Here is a 17,383-nt window from a genome sequence, read left to right on the forward strand (position 1 = left end):
CAATCCCAGGACCCTGAGATCATGACCAGAGCCGAAGGCAGATGCTTAACCAACTGAGCCACCCAGGTACCCTTCAATGTATTGTTGAACTCAAATTTTCTTGAGAAGTTTTGTATCTAAGATCATCAGGGACATTAGCCTGTAATTTTCTTTTTTTGTAATGTCCCTGTATGGTTTTGGTATCAGAGTAATGCTGGCCTCATAAAATGAGTATTCCTTTCTCTTCTTATTTTTTGGGGGAGAGTTTCAGAATAGTTAGTATTAATTCTTCTTTGAATTTTTGATAGAATTCACCAGTGAAGCCATCTGGTCCTTGACTTTCATTTGTAATGAATTTCTAAATAACGTATTCGATCTTCATATTAGTGTCTATTCATATTTTCTGTTTCCTCATGATTTAGTCTTGCAAGGTTGTATGTTTCTACAACCATTTTATTCATTTCTTCTAGGTTGTCCTGTTGGAGAATAACTGTTCATAGTAGTAGTAATCTCATTATATTTTATGTTTTTGTCTCCTCTTTCATTTCTGATTTTATTTATTTGAGTTCTCTCTTTTTTTCCTTAGTAATTATAGATAAAGGTTTGTCAATTTTGTGTATCTTTTCAAAGAACCAGTTCTTAGTTCCATTGACCTTTTTATACTTTCTCATCTCTAATTCATTTCTTTCAGCTCTGATTTTTGTTATCTCCTTCCTTCTACTAACTTTGACCTTCAGGTTTTTTTTTATCATTCAATAAAGTGTAAAGTTTGGTTGTTTGAGATTTTTCTTGTTTCTTGAAGTTAGCATTTGTCACTATAAACTTCCCCCCTAGAACTCTTTCTGCATTCCATAATTTTTATTATGTGTTACCATTTTCATTTTTCTGAAGATTTTTTTAAATTTTTTATTTATTTACTCTTGAGAGAGAGTCAGAGACACAGGCAGAGAGAGAAGCAGGATCCATTCTGGGAGCCTGACGTGGGACTTGATCCTGGGAATCCAGGATCAGGCCCTGGGCTGAAGGCAGGAGCTAAACCGCTGAGCCACCCAGGCCGCCCTGGATATTTTTAAAATCTTTCTCTTGATTTATTCCTTGACTGGTTGGTTGTTCAGTAATATGTTATTTAATCTCCACATATTTTTGAATTTTCCAGTTTTCTTTTATAATAGATTTTTAGTTTCATACCACTGTGGTTATAAAAGATGCTTAGTATTATTTCAGTCTTCTTAAATTTGTTAAGTCTTGTTTTGTGGCCTAATATATGGTCTGTCCTTGATAATTCCAAGTGCACGTAAGAAAAACATACAGTCCCCTACTATTATTGCATTGCTATCTATTTCTCCATTTAGATCTGTTAATATTTGCTTTATAAATTTAGGTGCTCCTTTAGTGGGCGCATAAATATTTACAAATATTATATCCCCTTGGTGGATTAACCCCCTTATCATTATATAATGGACTTCTTTGTCTTATTAAAATCTTTATTTTAAAGCCTAATTTTTTTAAATATAAGTATAGATACCCAGATTTCTTTTGGTTTCCATTTGCAAAGAATATCTTTTTCCATTTGTTCATTTTTCCATCTGGGTGTCCATATATCTGAAGTAGGTCTTTGTAGGCAATATATAAATGGGTCTTGTTATTTAATTCATTCATCCATCTATGTCTTTTGATTAGAAAATTTAGTCCATTCATATTTAAATTAATTATTGATAGGTATGTAGTGATTGCCATTTTGTTCATTGTTTTGTAATTTTTGTTGTTTTTGTTATGCCTCTATTTTTCTTCCTCTTTTGCTTTATTTGTGATTTCATGACTTTCTTTAATGGTATGGTTTGATTCCTTTCTCATTATCTTTTATATATCTACTGTAGGTTTTTGCTAGGTAGTTACCATGAGGCTTACATATAATAACCTATATTTATAAAAGCCTATTTTAGGTTGATAACAACTTACATTTGAACATAACTAGAGCTCTACATTTTTATTCTCCCCACCCTCATGTTTTATGTTTATTGATGTCACAATTTACATCTTTTTATCTTGTGTACCCCTTAACTAATTATTATAATTACATCTGTTTTTACTACTCTTGTCTTTTATTCTTCATACTAGCTGTATAAGTGATTAATCCATGATTTTTGCTAGGTATTTACCTTTACTAATGAGATTGATACTTTCATGTTTTCTTATTATTAATTAGCTTTCAGCTCAAAGAAGTCCCTTTGAAATTTATTGGAAGGCCAGTTTAGTGTTTTTTAACTCCATTAGCTTTTGTTTGTTTGGAAACCTCTATCTCTCCAATTCAGGATAATAACTTTATCAGATAGAGTATTCTTGGTTGAAGTCCTTTCCGGCCTGTGAAGTTTTTGCAGAAAAAGTTTGCTACTAGTAGGCGGTTTTCTTGTATGTAATAAGTTGTTTTTCTCTTGCCTAATTTAAAGAGTCTTTCCTTGTCTTTAACTTTTAATTATTTTTATTATTATGTGTCTTGGCCTCTTTGGGCTCTCTTATTTGGTTACTTTCCCCAAACTAGGAAGTTTTCTGCCATTATTTCTTCAAATAAGTTTTTTTGCCCTTTTCTCTTCCTTCTGGGGCTCCTGTGCTGTCTTCATTTTTTTCATTCTTTTTCATTCTTGCTGCTCTGACTGGGGGAGTTCCACTGCTTTGTCTTTAAATTCACTGATCCTTCTTCTGCTCCATCTTGTCTGATGTTGAAACCCCTTTTAGATAGTTTTTCAGTTCGGTTCTTGTATTCTTCAGCTCTGTGACTTCTGTTTGGAATTTTCATACATTTTCTTTCTTTGTTCAGTTTCTCATTTGTTTATCCAGTTTCCCCCCTGAGTTTGGGGAGCACCTTTATGACCATTCCTTTGAACTCTATATTGTTTCATCAATATTTTTTTCTCAAGTTTTATGTTGTTCTTTCATTTGGAACATATTCCTCTGTTTCTTCATTGTTTTTGACTATTAGTATCTATGTATTAGATGAAATAGCCACCCTCCTAGTCTTGAAGGAGTGGCCTCCTATAGGAGATGAACTTTATTGTTCAATCCTGCCCTAGCTCTTGGTTGTATCTCAAACTGTTATGATTGCCCAAACAGTGTATTTCATTTTTAATAACTGATAGTAGTTGAAGGTGTGCCAGGCCAGTCAGTATCCCAAAGGGGCAGATCTTAGCACCTAGAATCAGGCTGATTGGAAGCTAGATCTTCAGGCAGCAGCTTTTTTAAAAATGCAAATGTATATAGTCCTGTGGATGGCAAGCATAAACCCTGCTGGCCAGAGAATAAGACAATCTAGAGGTGTCCCCTGGGCAGCAGTTGTAAAATTCGGGGTTCCAGAAGAGTGTCTGTTCCTTTCTGGGAGATACCAGTGAGTTTTAGTGAGACAGGGGTTGGTGGACACAATGAAGGCAACCCTTGTCCTGTGTTCCCGGAGAATATCTTTGTGGTTCCTAGATGTGTGCCAAACCTGAAGGTGGACCCCAAGGCAAAAGCTTTAGGGCTAGCAAATAGGCCTCTTTCATGGAAAGACTAGGAATGTGCTTCCAGCTGCTTCCAGTGCCTGGGGTGTCCTAGGAGGGCCCTGGGGGGTGATAGCCTGCCAAGAGCTGTTTTCCTGCTTATTATAGTCCCATGGGACCCAGAACACAAACAACCCTGCTCCCCAGAGCCAAGTGATCCTGGGGTGTCCCCTGGGCTGTAGTAACACAAACCAGGGTGCTGGACATAGAAACTAGGCACTTATAAGATCTCACCTCTCAGGATGCTGGAGCTCTGGAACGTGGCAAAACAAGAGTGTGAAGATCAAGCCTGCCCTCAGAAGTCTCTGAAAGGATTTACAGTCTGCTTTTAGCTTATTAATGAGAAGCCTGTCCCTCAAGCTACAGCTCTGTTCATAAACTAATAGACCTCTTTCACAGAAAGATTGAGCTCCTAGGTCTATGCTGCTTGCTGTGCCCTGGGGGTGGTAGTTTTTAAGAACTCTTACTTCATTGGTTACAATCCTATGGGTCTGTGAGTTTAAGTCTCACTGGCCACCAGAGCCAGGCAACTAGTAGAGGTGTTCACCAGTAGAGGTGTTCCGTGTCACTAGCCAGAGAAGGATATAAGCTCTTTCTGTAAGATGCCAGTTTTCTGGAGTTAGGGAGATGGAGCCACCCCAGGAGCCTGCCCCCAGGCCAAAGCACTTACACAAACACACAGGCCTCTTCTCAGAAAGATCAGGGGTATGTTTTTACCTGCTTTCTGCAATGCCCTGGAAGTGATTGGGTCTGCCAAGAACTCTTCTCTGGTCGTTATAGTCTCATGGGACCCAGGATTGCAAGTCCACCTGACATGTGTAGAAGCTCTCCTCTGGCCCTCCCAAGGACAGCAGAGAGAGAGAGCAAAGATAGCACTAAGTAGCTATGATAACACAAAGGGGAAGTTTAAACATGGTACACCCCTGGGAGAGAAAAAAACAAAAGGAAAAGAAAAAAAGATGGTACCCAACAGCTTTAGTCAAGCCCTGGGAGAGCATGGATGAGAGAGCCCATAGACTGGAGAATAGAGGTGGTGCCTACTAGTATTAGCGAGGCAGTGGAGAAACAGGAAGATGGCACCCAGCAGTCTCCCTCCCAGGAGAGCATTGCAGCAGGCCCCTGTTCCCTAGATCCATGCTTTAGAATTAGGAAATGAGTCTCTTTCATATGAAGTCTGGGTGCTTTACAAGGGGCTCCGTCTGTACCAGTGTACTCAGGGGCAGTTTATGAGCTTTTCTTTCCTCACTTCACCAAGACCCCTAGGTCTTTGTGTGGGAGCCTCACAATTTTAGGGGCTCATTTCTCAAGTACTGGTCTTAATAGTTGGGGTGCCCTTTGTGGGGGTATAAATCCCTTTGCTCCTCAGGTAGTAACTCTGGGTTTTGAGTTTTCTTCCAGTTGTGAGATATCATACCTGGAGTGGGGTTTATGGTGAGACTGCCCAGCCTTTCCTGCCTGCTACATATGCTTTGCTTTTTGTCTCATTTGCAGATGTGAAGGGGTTGGCCCACCAATTTTTAGTTTTTTTCTCAATAGCAGTCGTTCCATACATAGCTGTAGATTTGGTGTATCCATGGGAGGAGGTGAGTTCAGGATCCTCCTATGTCACCATCTTGAACTGGAACTCCAAACTTAATTCTGTCACTTGTTCATATAACAGAGAACATTCTGTATGAGCATTGAAGGGATAAAGTAGCTTGGCTTATTATGGCTTGTTCATTTTTTAACTTATTATTACTGGTACTTTATATGGTATTTTTATATATATTAACCATTTCTGAAATACATATATTAATAAAAATTATTTTGTAATAATTTTTGATATACAGAAAAGTTGCAAAGAAAAAGTAAAGAAAGTTCCCATGTAAGATTCATCAGTTCTCCCTAACATTGACATTTTATGTAACGATGACACATGTAGCAAAACCAAGAAGTAGAAATAGAATCTTCGAATCTAAATTACAGATTTTATACTGACTTTACCAGTATTTCCATGAATGTCCTTTTTCTGTTCCAGGAACCAGTCCAAGCCACCACACTGAATTTAATGAAATAGATTTTGAAGAATCTTGCTTTAGCATCGTATTTACTCACTATTATTAATATTGTGAATAAAAGCTCATTAACTCCATGCTTACTTTGGACTGCCTTCTAGATTATAGTATTGCATACTCTTTTTTGATTCAAATTTTTGCTAACTGTAGAGAATTATTTAAGAAGGAGATCCAAAACCAGTGAAATCAAGGTAATCATCTATAGGATTCCATTCCAGTTTTGATAAAGGGAGAAGAATAAGAATTGCTTGAATAAGAGGACATTATATTGTCTAAGTTCCAAAAATAAGATCACAGAATTTGGTGAGAAAGGAGAAAGTTTTATTTGTTATTGTCAGAAGTTGTTCATCTGAAAGCAAGAGCAACCTACCATCTGGCAGTCAGTGAAAGTTCTGTATGATATAGGCACCGAGTAGATGTGAAAAATAAGAATGTTACACAGTAGAGGAGGCACATGCTCCATTCAGATTTGTGGTCATATGCCAGAAGTGCATGGCCTAAGATTGAGCAGGTGCTAGAAAGTACAGAAGTTCTGTGTTTCAGAGTTAGAAGGAAACATGGATACTTTGGCTTTAGGTTTGCAACTCTGTCATCTCAGAGTTGCAAAAACAACTATTGGCCAGCTAGAGTTTGCAGAAAATCTGAGTCTTTTATTATATATTTTAATTTTTGATTAAAATATTAAATTCCACATTAAGAAAATTTTTCCTGACCGGGGAGGGGGGGGGGAGAGAAATCGAGGTTATTTGAAATGGCATTAATTTAATCTAATTTTAAGTATTTGTTTAAGTAATCTCTATACCTAACATGGGGCTCAAACTCACAATCCTGAGATCAAGAGTCGTATGTTCCTCCAACTGAGCTAGCCAGGCACCCCTGAAATAACATTTTAGTGTTGACCTAGTAGCCCCCTACACTTTACACCCACCCAGGTATTTGCACCGGGAAGCACTATGCAGATGCTGGACTTGAACCCCAGTGAAATCCTGAAGATCCACTGCTTCAAAACCAGAGCTATAAGAGCCAGCCAGGACTGAAATATACAGTAAAATCCCCGTAACCTGGTCCCTTGAATGGCCTGAATTTATTAAGCTAGAAGTTAAAGGAACCTGCTCCTCCTCACCGCTTTATCTCTTACTTGTTCTCTAGGCCATTTCTTTACCACTCTTTGAATGGATCTTGTGCACTGGCCACTCTCAAATAAAGAAAATTCCTCCAGTCACTTTGTTATAGGCAGAGTCCCACTTTGGTAAAGCACAGTGACACACTTACCTCTTATCCTATTTAAAATCTCCCCTCACCCTTGGGCTGGAAATGCCTCTAACCTGAGGGTGGAGGGCCAGGTGTATGATCTGCACGTCGCTTCTATCTCCCAGCAGGCTTCTTCTCTTCCTCTCTCCCGGCCTTTCCCTCTGGCATCCTCCCCATCCTCTGGAGGGTGGGGAGAAGGTTTTCCTTCCTCCTTCTTCCAGGGCATGTATAATTCAGGCCCGGCTCTGGCATATATTGTATGCTTTCTCTGATCAATGGGTTTGGCCTGCTGACTTTTTCCAGCACCTGGACTAGCCTCTTTTCCCACCCAGTTTCAAATTACTCCCCAGACCCTGTCTGCCCACCTTGGAATCACATCACCCTTTCAGACAATGTTTTTGGGCACGATTCCATAGTCTTGTTGGACAGGGTTGCTTCTTCCTTAGGAGCCCAAATGAGAAAACACGCATCTTTCTTGGTCACTCTGTGCCCTTCACACTTTGAAATACCCAGCTTCAGGAGACAGATGCCAAGTGCTGTGGATGGCTCTTTTGAAGGCTTCTTGCTCACTTGCCATAAAGGATGCTCTCTCCTTTTCCATCACAGCAGGAGGGGAAGGTGGAGATGCCCAGCACATGGAGAGTTCTCCAGAGCCTCTCACTTTTCAGTTTCATCCCCTTTATATCTATGGGGTGGAAAGAACTATTTATTCTCCCCCTTCGCATGTCCTGAGTCTAGCACCTTGCTTTTGAAATAGGGAGGTGCCTGGCACTTACTGTCTTTTACTGTTAGCTTTAGGACAGAAGAGAAGCTGAGACAAGAAAAAGTTCCATTTCAACATCTTGTCAGTATCTTCAACATGGTCGTGTCTTCTGGTCACTTTGTTTCTAGAGTCAATGTGTTTTAATGTTCTCTCAAATTTATATCCATTATGAGTCAATTTGTCAAAAGGAATGAAGAATTGGAAGCTAAGAACTGTGTTGTATATATATATATTTTTTCTTTTTTTACTAAAATCCCTGTTTTTTACTTCCCTGGTTGATGTAGGTGTGTTTGCAAAATTTAGTGATTGTAGAATTTTTCTTTGCAAAATAAATATAGAAACGGTCTCCATTCAAGCATTCTGCATGCTACAAGACGTACTCTCTGGTATTACGTAAGCTGAAGTGTGAGCTAAGAGAGCAAGGTTAGGTTCCATTTGCCCTGGATTCTGGGTTTAGGAAGTTAATGACCAAGTAATAATCTTTTATAATCTCAATGGTTGTAAGATTGGTAAAACATCTGTACATTTAAGAAAGCATTGAAGAGGACTTTTTCCTTAACAGGAATGCTTTGTCCAAGTTACTATTTAGCAATAGGAAGTAATTTCTTAAGCTTAATCTCAGATACTTTTCATACCAGGTGTAACTACTGATTGATTTGACTTAATAACTAGAACAACTGAATTCTACCCTCTTCCTCTAAATAAAAGAAACTAAAAACCAGACAAAAATGAGATAATTCATCATTTTTTGTCACTGTTTTATTATGCATACAGAAAAAGAATGTGAAAATCCTTTAGAAACTTTTTAGAATTTGTTACACTAAACATTCCAAAGAAGAGTATGCTTATCTCCTAAGGGTACTCAACCATTATCATCACTGTGTATCTTTCATTTGGGTTCCTATCTTTTCAGTTTCCATGTTGGTGATACGTAAACACAAAATTAATTTTTTCCCTGCTTATTACTGTAAAGTTTATTTTGGCAATTAAGTTATCTATCTATCTGTTAAGTTGCTATCTATGTTTCTGGTCCAGGGTCCTTGCACTGGGAATCAGCAGAGCCTGGCCCACAGCAGGCTGTGGGATGCAGTTGTGGGCTTTCTTCATGTATTTGCCCACATGCAGATGAAGCTGTCTCAGGTACACTGTCTTCTCTCATCCTAAATGACAAATGAAAGACTGTAATCATTGGCAAATTCAACATACTTACCTTTGTTTAAATATGATCTTTCTTAGATGCACTTTTTAGACATCTTTTACACTCTCTGCATTTTTAAATATTGTATTTATCTATTTTAGTGAGAGAGAAAGAAAGAACAGGGGGAGGAGCAGAGGGAGAGGAAGAGAATCACAAGCAGACTCTGCGCTGAGCACAGAGCCTGACATGGGGCTCCATCTCATGACCTGAGATCATGACCTGAGCCAAAATCAAGAGTCAGTGCCTAACCAAATGAGCTGCTCAGGCACCCTTCTTCTACCCTATATTTATTTTTTTTAATAAAAGAATTTTGTATAAGCTGAGAATAGATGGGAGCCATATTCAAAATTGAGAACAAAAGATATTAAGGAATTGAATATAATAGAGAAATAACACAATGTAGTCCCCAAGCATTGTACATTTTACAGTCCTTCATAGATCCACTTAATGGTGATTATTCACAGAAATTTTCCTCCTCCCTCCAGGTAATTGAAAAAGGATTTGTAATCTGCAAATCCTTTGTTAAAGAGTTTTCTTACTGAGTCATAAATAAGCAGCTCTTCTCAACAGCTGACATTCATTTATTATCAGGACACTTTGCCAAAGTCAAAGAGAAAAAAAATAAAAGGATAAGTATGTAAAGAACAGATGTACAGAAAAGAGTAAATAAGTCCCTTTGATGCGACCAACTTTGATGGTGGGTCCTGAGATCTGACATGCCTTTCAGGGCTTAGGTGTTTGCCAGGTGTCAGGTAGAGGAAAGAATGCTGTATTTAAGGCATAAAGATTGCCAGTCCTGCCCTGTGTTTTCATTCACATACAGCATGATAGTATGGGTGAGCCAGCTCCTGTTCCTCCAGTAAAATGAGGATACTTGCACCTGACCCCCATGGCCTATAAGCAGGAGCATATTATCAGAGATAAAGCCAGGCACTGGTTAAAGTGGTGAGGACAAGTTTTAATCAGTAATAACTATCACAGTGAGAAAAGAGTCCAGCATGAACCAAGCTCCACTGTGATTTGTACAGAGGTGACTGACTATTTTATAGGGAGAGTGATGGAACAGGCAGAGGGTCAGTAGAGGCAGGAAGGGAGAAATTACAAAGGGTTGGTCAGTGTAGCTATGATTAGGCCAGCTGTGTCTGTAGACTGGCAATTATTGAAGTTCAGCTCTTACTCTCACATAGAGATTGGGAGATGAGACCTGTTCTCAGGTGTCAGCTGGCACAAACAAGACATTTTTTTTAGCAGCCTTGAGTTTTCCCAGGAAATCCTTCTAAGGTGAGCTAGGATCATCCTAGGGATGCATCCTTGAGCTGGTAGAAATTATATCAGTATTTTGTTTAAGACTGTACACCCCAAGATTGAATCCTAGTTGAGAAGAGGACTCAGAAGAGCCTGGCTAGAGTCTTGTCAACATCTAATTATTGGTGACTTCCACCAAATAAGGAAATAACATGCTCTTTCATCTAATCACTAATGACATTTTGGTAAATAAAGGAAACCAACATAAACCAAATTTATACACTCACAAGAGAGCTGTCTTTCTGGTGTAGTTCCATCATTTTTTTAACATGCGGTGCTATCTAGCAGTTGTTCAGTTTGTAGACCTAGCCAAAGGAACACTATTTAGAAAGAAAGTCGCATCCTTCCAGCCATAGGGAAATTTAGCTTTATATGTAGCAAAATCTAAATGAATAAAATGATACCTTGTATAGTTTTTTTAGAAAGAAACAAAGCATAGTTTCAAATGAAAAGAAGACTTGATGATTCATAATGTCGACATAAGTATGTTCTGTGTTTTTTTTTAAGATTTTATTTATTTATGCATGAAAGACATAGAGAGAGAGAGGCAGAAACACAGGCAGAGGGAGAAGCAGGCTCCATGCATGGAGCCTGACATGGAACTCAATCCCAGGTCTCCAGGATCCCACCCTGGGTTAAAGGCAGCGCTAAACCGCTGAGCCATCAGGACTGCCCATGTTCTGTGTTTCTAGATGCTTAATCTAAGCAAAGATGTGTGGACATGATATATCTTTGTAACAGAATTTTTTCATGGTGAAAAATCAAAATCAAACAAAAAAAACAAAAAACCAGAAAATCTTAACCAGAGAAATATCAGAAGTTTAATAAAATTAGTAAATAAGATACATTAAACACTATTCATATAGGTGGTACTTGGGAACATTTTTGTTAGATTTATATAAAATGAATTTATGTCATATCACTATTATGCCTTTTTTTCCAGAATAAGTTAATTTTTACAAAACATGTAGCATTTTTGTATAATAAGTTAGGAAGAAGGAGAAAGAAGTACAGTCTTAAAGAAAGATGTCAAATGTGTGGAGGCGCTTGAGTCTTGTGTGGCCCTGAGAATCTGCGGCTGCTTTCATCCTTGTGTGCTCTTCTTAGACCTATTTGTTGTCCTCATGTATACTTTAATAAAATGAGATAGAATCAGTAGTAAATACTAATTCTGAAGCATATCTCTTTGCAATAAGCTACATACTTAATGGTTGGCCTTTATAATTCTGGAAACCTTATAATTTATAAAGCTCTATAATTCTGGAAAGTGTTTACATTTGATAAAGCAGTACTCTGTGAAAATAAGAATGCTGTTCTTACTACATAATCTTCTCATATTATCTAAAGGCAATATATATATGTTATGTATTATATGATATATGCTATATATGTTATATGTTAATATAACATGTTCATATTTCAGGATTCCAGTCAAATTGAGCTATTAAAAGAATTAATGGATCTTCAGAAGGATATGGTGGTCATGTTGCTGTCCATGTTAGAAGGTAGTTTTGATTTATATTTTCAAGATCCCATTATTCTTTTATTTTAAGGACCAATTTGTGCTTGCTTATGGAGTCAGCATACTGCAAAGAATAAAATATTAACCCTGAGATGTGACAGATACTTTGGATTTATTGCTGACTTTTATTGTTTTCTCAAAGTTACCTTTTAAAAAAGAGATATCTTACATATCTCAGTTTATATAGCTGTGGGATGAAACCAGTAGTAATGTATACTGACACTTTTCATTTCAATATGATATCCTAAAGAATATACTCTCCAGACTTGTAGTATATACAGATTTTATTTGTTCATCTGTTTGTGGTCGGGGGGGGACTACAGGCATTTGGATAAACTCCAACTGTGTAAACCACTGCCTTGAGCTGGCTGCACTGTGGCTCCCAGGGTTTGTTCTCATCCTGCAGGAGAAGAACAGAGGGCGTCACCTCCCACAGCAGCTGCTGATGGCAAACTTGTGTTCCCACCACATGCCTCCCTCTGCTGTCATTCTCTCTTTTCCGACTTGTCTTTCTTTGCTACTGCATTTCTCTTCTGTGTCAGATAGTAAGTGTGGTGGACAAGAGCTTGGGTTCAAATCCCTGCCTTCCTACTTCCTAGCAGTGTGACCCTTGCACTTGTTCCTTCTCTGTTTCCTCCTCCATGAAATAGAGGTAATGACAGACTGCTGTGAGAAGTCAGTGAAATCACGTGAATACAACCAAAGCCACTAAAAACTATTTGCTATTGTTACTTATCATTTTTTCTTGAATCCCTCCTAAGTTTCCTGTTTCTTAGTCTGCCGTGCTTTGCATAACTGTGCTTCGATTAATGAAGGCAAGAGGCATGCCTTGTGCTAGGACTTTAAAGATGCAATGTTTGCAAAAATCCGTATGTGGAAGCTACTGTACTCTCTCTGAGTGCAGGACCCTCTATCTGACTTCAAATCAAATTTTAGGCTAGATAATAGTAATGAAGAGCAGAACATCTGCAGGAGCAGCAGTGACTGCACCCGCGACAACGTAAATTCACCCATTATAATATATCAGCTCCTCATTTAATCCTAATAGGATTATGACCTTGATAGGATCATTACTACTGTTTTGCAAATGAGGAAACTGAGGCACAGAAATCTGCCCACGTTGCTCAGCTAGTAGATGGTGGATCCTGGATTCCAACCCACCAGCGTGGCTCGTGAGCCTGTGCTCTTAACCACGTGTTTACGCTGCTCAAGTTAGACTCCAGCAGACCTCACCATGTGTCTTTGTTCTGTTGTCTGTGTTTATGTTATACTGCACATTCTGTTCAAGGAATAAAAGCATTCTATGACTCTATAATTTAGGATAATATCTAATTTTCTCAAGCTTATCAGTGATCTTCCATTTTCTGACAATAAATATTCTGGACCGTGAAGAAATGTAGGGAGAGGCTTGACATTGTAAGTCAGAAAGAGCACATAATTTGCTTTCAGAGGATGTCTTTGAAGTCCTGGCACTCACCCTCGATAATCCTGTCACAACAGGCACATTGATTTAGCCTTACTAAACTTCACTTTGCTCAGAATTAATCAAACGTACCTGCCTTTCAGACATATGAACATTAAATCAGGTGTTGTCTACAAGTAGTGATTTTTCAATCCTAAAAAGCTGTCCAAATACTCATTTTCATTATTAACATGAAACCAGACTTTAGTTTCTGGCTTTAGGATATAAATGTTTTCCCCATTTTCTCTATCTGAAAACATGTTGCTTCCTTGATCAGTTGGAGGAAAGAAAACAACTTTTGTTCAAATATTGTTTTACTTGAGTTAGTCTAACCACTTTGCAAATACAGTTTTGAATGCGTTTATGTAATCACTCTTTTAAACTAGAGTGAACAAATAACTATCCATCTTTTCCTGAGACTTCATGCAACAGAATATAAACTATGAGGTATCCTTGATTCAGATGTCATGTAAGATTTATATTGTCATTTTTTTCTGTAAACACTTGTTTTATCAAAAATGTTTATTTTGAACACATGCAATTCTCTACCACCAGGTAATGTCGTCAATGGAACCATTGGCAAACAGATGGTCGATATGCTTGTGGAATCTTCCAACAATGTGGAGATGATTCTCAAGTTTTTTGACATGTTTTTAAAACTAAAAGATTTGACGTCCTCAGACACATTTAAGGAATACGATCCCGATGGCAAAGGAGTCATTTCCAAGAGGGACTTCCATAAAGCGATGGAGAGTCATAAGCACTATACACAGTCAGAAACCGAGTTTCTTCTGTCCTGTGCAGAGACCGATGAAAACGAGACTCTCGACTATGAAGAGTTTGTCAAACGCTTCCATGAGCCCGCAAAGGACATAGGCTTCAACGTTGCCGTCCTCCTGACAAACCTGTCTGAACACATGCCCAATGACACCCGGCTGCAGACGTTTCTGGAGTTGGCAGAGAGTGTGCTGAATTACTTCCAGCCCTTTCTGGGCCGCATCGAGATCATGGGAAGTGCCAAACGCATCGAGAGGGTCTATTTTGAAATCAGTGAGTCCAGCCGCACCCAGTGGGAGAAGCCCCAGGTCAAGGAGTCCAAACGGCAGTTCATATTTGACGTTGTCAATGAAGGGGGAGAAAAGGAGAAGATGGAACTTTTTGTGAACTTCTGTGAGGACACCATATTTGAAATGCAGTTGGCGGCACAGATCTCGGAGTCGGATTTGAATGAGAGGTCAGTGAGTAAGGAGGAGAGTGAGAAGGAGAAGCCTGAAGAGCAGGGGCCCAGGATGGGTTTCTTTTCCATTCTGACAGTCAAGTCAGCCCTGTTGGCTCTCAGGTACAATGTCTTGACCCTCATGCGAATGCTCAGCCTGAAGAGCCTGAAGAAGCAGATGAAAAGAGTGAAGAAGATGACTGTGAAGGATATGGTCATGGCTGCCTTTTCATCCTATTGGAATATTTTCATGAGCCTCCTGCACTTCGTGGCCAGTGTTTCCAGAGGCTTTTTCCGTATCATTTGCAGCCTGCTGCTGGGGGGCAGCCTAGTAGAAGGGGCAAAGAAGATCAGGGTGGCAGAGCTCTTAGCCAACATGCCGGACCCCACACAGGATGAGGTGAGAGGGGATAGTGAGGAGGGGGACAGGAAACCCATGGAAGCTGCCCTGCCCTCAGAAGACCTGACAGACCTAAAGGAGCTGACAGAGGAAAGTGACCTTCTTTCGGATATATTCGGCTTGGACCTGAAGAGAGAAGGAGGACAGTACAAACTCATTCCTCATAATCCCAATGCTGGCCTCAGCGACCTCATGAGCAACCCGGTCCCCATCCCTGATGTGCAGGAAAAATTTCAGGTAAGTGCCTCTAAGTCACCGCAGCCCTCTGAACCTCAGACGGACACGACAGAGGACCTGCCACTGGTCCTTGTGCTGGTGCCACAGTGCTGGTAGATACATGGCTTGAGTTTCCCAAGGGAAATGGTAGGCCAAGCTGGCCTTGTTAAGATTCTTTACAAATTACTGACGTATCTTAAACTGTTAAAATAGAAGCACAAGTCCCCACCCAAATGACAACACAGTGAGCTGAGCATCATCCCATCCACACATAGATCTTTTTTTAAGATTTTATTTATTCATGAGAGAGAGAGAGAGAGAGAGAGAGAGGCAGAGACATAGGCAGAGGGAGAAGCAGGCTCCATGCAGAGAGCCCAGTGCAGGACCCAGTCCCAGGACTCCAGGATCATGACCTGAGCCAAAAGCAGACATTCAAACACTGAGCCGCCCAGGCGTCCCCACACACAGATTTTATGAGTCTTTACCATGTGCCTAAGGCCACTGGGTATCATAGGGTATAATAAAGGAAATATAAAAGGTGACCCCTGCTTTTAAATTGCCTTAAAGAGTTTGTTAGACAGATGTAACTAACACGAAAAAACTAGGAAATAAATGCTTAGTTGTGCAGACCCTAGACCGTAGAGGTCACATATGTTGAGAAAATGGAAACATCACTATGTTTTGGAATAGTTCGATGAAGCTTAAAGAGGGGGGACTAAGATTTGCCTTGGGGGTGAGAAGGGTTTGTATAAGTGGATGAGGTAAAGAAAGTACTTGTGAAGTATGAAAAGAAAGTGAGAAAGAACCCAGCAGGCCTGTGCTTACTGCTGGCATGGGAGGAACGAGTGGAGAAGGGTGAGAAAGTTTTCACCAGTGGAGTGAAGGGTGTGTGTGGCAGGAGGGTATCACCTGTAGGTTATGATTTGGCTTGAGGTCACAGGGTTCCCTAAACTCATTAGGAGGTGATACGTCATCCTGCTTTTCTTTCTTCTCCCCCTTGGCCCATTCCAGGAACAGAAGGCCAAAGAGGAAGAAAAGGAGGAAAAAGAAGAAAACAAGTCTGAACCTGAAAAGGCTGAGTATGTGTAGTTTCTGTATACTTCCCTTTGTTTCAGTAAGTCTCATTTTCTTGTGCTTTCCCTCTCTCCCTTCTGGGGACATGATAGACAGTCTCCTGCTACAGGACAAAATCTGCCATCCCCCAGGAGAGGCTCTGGGGAGAGCACTCCTCGGGCTGCTACACCATCTCTTCCCCCTTGTTCTACGAGGATTCTGCTTGTGGATGGCTCCAGGGATTCCGTGTCATGCTGTCCACAAGGTCACTGACTGCTTCAGCTTTGTGCCTAAAACCACACAGACACTTCTGTCCTCCTAAGTCAGGGAGGAGACGAATGTTCTGAACGCCATTGCATAGAATCCTTCCAGTGACATCCCTCAAAGTGTGGCCCCAGAGCCTCATGCATAAAAACTGGCGAATTTGTTAAAAACAAAGATCCATCACTGGGCCCCACTGCAAAGATCCCTGATTCCTCAGGTCTGGTGCGGGACTCAGAAATCTTCGTTTCCCCCTACACACACTCCCAGTGCTCTGGAGCCACAAGAAATAAAGAGCTGGATGTAAAGCAATAAAAATGGATCACTTCCTGATAACACTGGCTTTCAGTTAACCATTGAAACCTACATCTTTCCCCCAGGTGAAATAGTTTCATATGCATACCTTTAAAAGAATCAGTGAAGTCAAATTTGAAGTGCCTGTAAGAGTCACTGTGCTTGCATAGCACTTTATTTTTCTCCTCGTTGTTATTTTCTTTGGCTGTTCTTTGTAGTCGGCACTATTTATAGATCCTGCATGGCTATAAAAATGGCCACATTAATGACTGTTTGAATGAAATGTAATGTCATGACAGTCATTTCCATGACAGTTCTTTCATGTTAAAAATAATGTTAGACCTCATACAGATTAAGGTTAGATATGGGTTATGTATATGTGACTACCCATAAATAAACGAAAGATTGGTAATTGGCACCCAGGAGGGTTGCAGGTGTCAAATTTCAGGGCTTCTGATTCCATAACTGTCTGCAAAATTATTATCTCGACCGGCTTCATACATGTGAACAATCAAATGCATATGCCTCTGATTTTTTAAGTCCTAGTGGCTGATCAGTGTTAAAACTGAACATTAAGACCATAATTTAAAAATAAGATTGTTGGAAAGTCACAGCAAAAAAAAAAAAAGTCTTCATCGTTATTCTCTTTTTAAATGTTTTTACTGCACAATTAGAAGGGAATGGACTACATACAGCTGTAAAGACACTTCAAGCCTGTAAATGTCCTTTAGATTTGAATTTCACAGGACTGCCCATCTGTGGGAGGCAAGAAGAGGCAAGAAATCCTACCCCTAATTCTAAAATTCTGAATATGATAATGCAGTGGACAGAGGAACTTATTTTCAACAATAATACTATGATTTAAATATTTGTTCATTT

At 39.6% G+C, this 17,383-nt stretch overlaps 1 protein-coding gene across 1 annotated transcript in view; it reads left to right on the forward strand.

Annotated features, from left to right (window-relative positions):
* Positions 1 to 17,383, forward strand: part of RYR2 (ryanodine receptor 2) — a 755,069-nt gene that overhangs the window by 705,229 nt on the left and 32,457 nt on the right. The window contains exons 88-91 of the mRNA XM_055308992.1: positions 8,613 to 8,717; positions 11,504 to 11,585; positions 13,620 to 14,917; positions 15,908 to 15,975. Of these exons, the coding sequence (XP_055164967.1) occupies positions 8,613 to 8,717; positions 11,504 to 11,585; positions 13,620 to 14,917; positions 15,908 to 15,975 (1,553 nt within the window). The remainder of the gene's footprint in view (positions 1 to 8,612; positions 8,718 to 11,503; positions 11,586 to 13,619; positions 14,918 to 15,907; positions 15,976 to 17,383) is intronic.

Source organism: Nyctereutes procyonoides, unplaced genomic scaffold (assembly GCF_905146905.1).
Source record: "Nyctereutes procyonoides isolate TBG_1078 unplaced genomic scaffold, NYPRO_anot_genome, whole genome shotgun sequence".
Classification (NCBI taxonomy): Eukaryota; Metazoa; Chordata; class Mammalia; order Carnivora; family Canidae; genus Nyctereutes; species Nyctereutes procyonoides.